This window comes from Triticum dicoccoides, chromosome 7A (assembly GCF_002162155.2).
Source record: "Triticum dicoccoides isolate Atlit2015 ecotype Zavitan chromosome 7A, WEW_v2.0, whole genome shotgun sequence".
NCBI classification, from domain to species: Eukaryota; Viridiplantae; Streptophyta; class Magnoliopsida; order Poales; family Poaceae; genus Triticum; species Triticum dicoccoides.
Genome location: NC_041392.1, coordinates 477,182 through 478,333, shown reverse-complemented (window position 1 = coordinate 478,333; position 1,152 = coordinate 477,182). Strand labels below are relative to the sequence as shown.

The 1,152-nt window shown below is 52.4% G+C and overlaps 1 protein-coding gene across 1 annotated transcript in view; it reads left to right on the top strand.

The window, feature by feature from the left end:
* The first annotated feature begins 911 nt into the window (after window positions 1–911).
* Window positions 912–1,152, top strand: part of LOC119331491 (E3 ubiquitin-protein ligase RING1-like) — a 4,011-nt gene continuing 3,770 nt past the window's right edge. Inside the window, exon 1 of the mRNA XM_037604649.1 lies at window positions 912–1,151. Coding sequence (XP_037460546.1) covers window positions 988–1,151 — 164 coding nt within the window. The 5' untranslated portion in view covers window positions 912–987. The remainder of the gene's footprint in view (window position 1,152) is intronic.

Sequence of the window (1,152 nt, the reverse complement as noted above, 5' to 3'; positions counted from 1 at the left end):
TGATGGACTAGGTCAGGCAACGGACCAGGTCAACACAGGAGTCCTCGCAGGAGCGTCCCACGCTCCTGCCCACGATCGCCACGATCGCATGATGGCTTACGACGCCTGCTATATGTATCCCCCCATGTACTCTCTGTAATGCAATGAAAATTAGATCACAACAGTTTTACAATATTTCATACAGATAGGACGAGAGGCCAATGAAACTTGTCATTGCTGTCCTAAAGAAGGCTAGTGAGACTAGTATAAGGTGACTTTGGACCATTTCATCCTAGGCTCTCACATTTGATACACTTTCTATAGCTTGCGGATCGCTTGTGAGCTAGGTTTTTTTTTCAACCACAGCCCTAGAACAACTAGATATCGTCACCATATATCCCTTCCTCATGAGGCGTGCACTCAATTTTGCCTTTACCCGCAAGTTATCTTTGTCACCCGCCTCACCACTACCATGAGCACACGTTGGTTGAATTCGGCGCAAGCCCTCTGGCCATGGGCAATCTAAGATGGCCGGGCCCCGCCCCGGGACAAACTATGATCCAGGGTTTCCTCCCGATTGCTTGCGACCTGATTTTTTGTATATAATGTTGCTGTTGGGCGATGAATGAATTTCTCTGATGGATGTTGAGATATACTATTTTTTTAGCAAATAAATAAATGAAAATCCATTATCCCCTTTTAATAAAGAAGAAGAAGAAAAAAGTGTTGTTGGGTGAGGAAACTGCCTTGCCTAGAGGAGAGGAGAGGAGAGGAGAGACGGCAGACGAGTCCACGCGGGCCCCACTGTCAGCCCAACACCTTCCTTCCCAGTCGTCGCCCTACCCTACCCTAGATATAAAATCAGTCAGTCGAAATTCGGCCGAAAGAAAAATCGAAATCGAAAACCCCAACCCAAATCAATCGCTTCCGTTACGAAATTCCCCCCAAATCCATCCCCTCCCCACCCCCGTCGGATCCATCGCCGCCGCCGCCGCCGCCGCCGCCGCCATGTCGTCGTCGGCGCCGCTCCCGCAGCAGCGCTACTTCTGCCACCAGTGCGACCGCGCCGTCGCCATCGCCGCCCCCGCCTCCCGCGACGACGAGGTCTTCTGCCCGCTCTGCGCCGGGGGGTTCGTCGAGGAGCTCCTCGACGACGAGGACCCCCCAAACCCT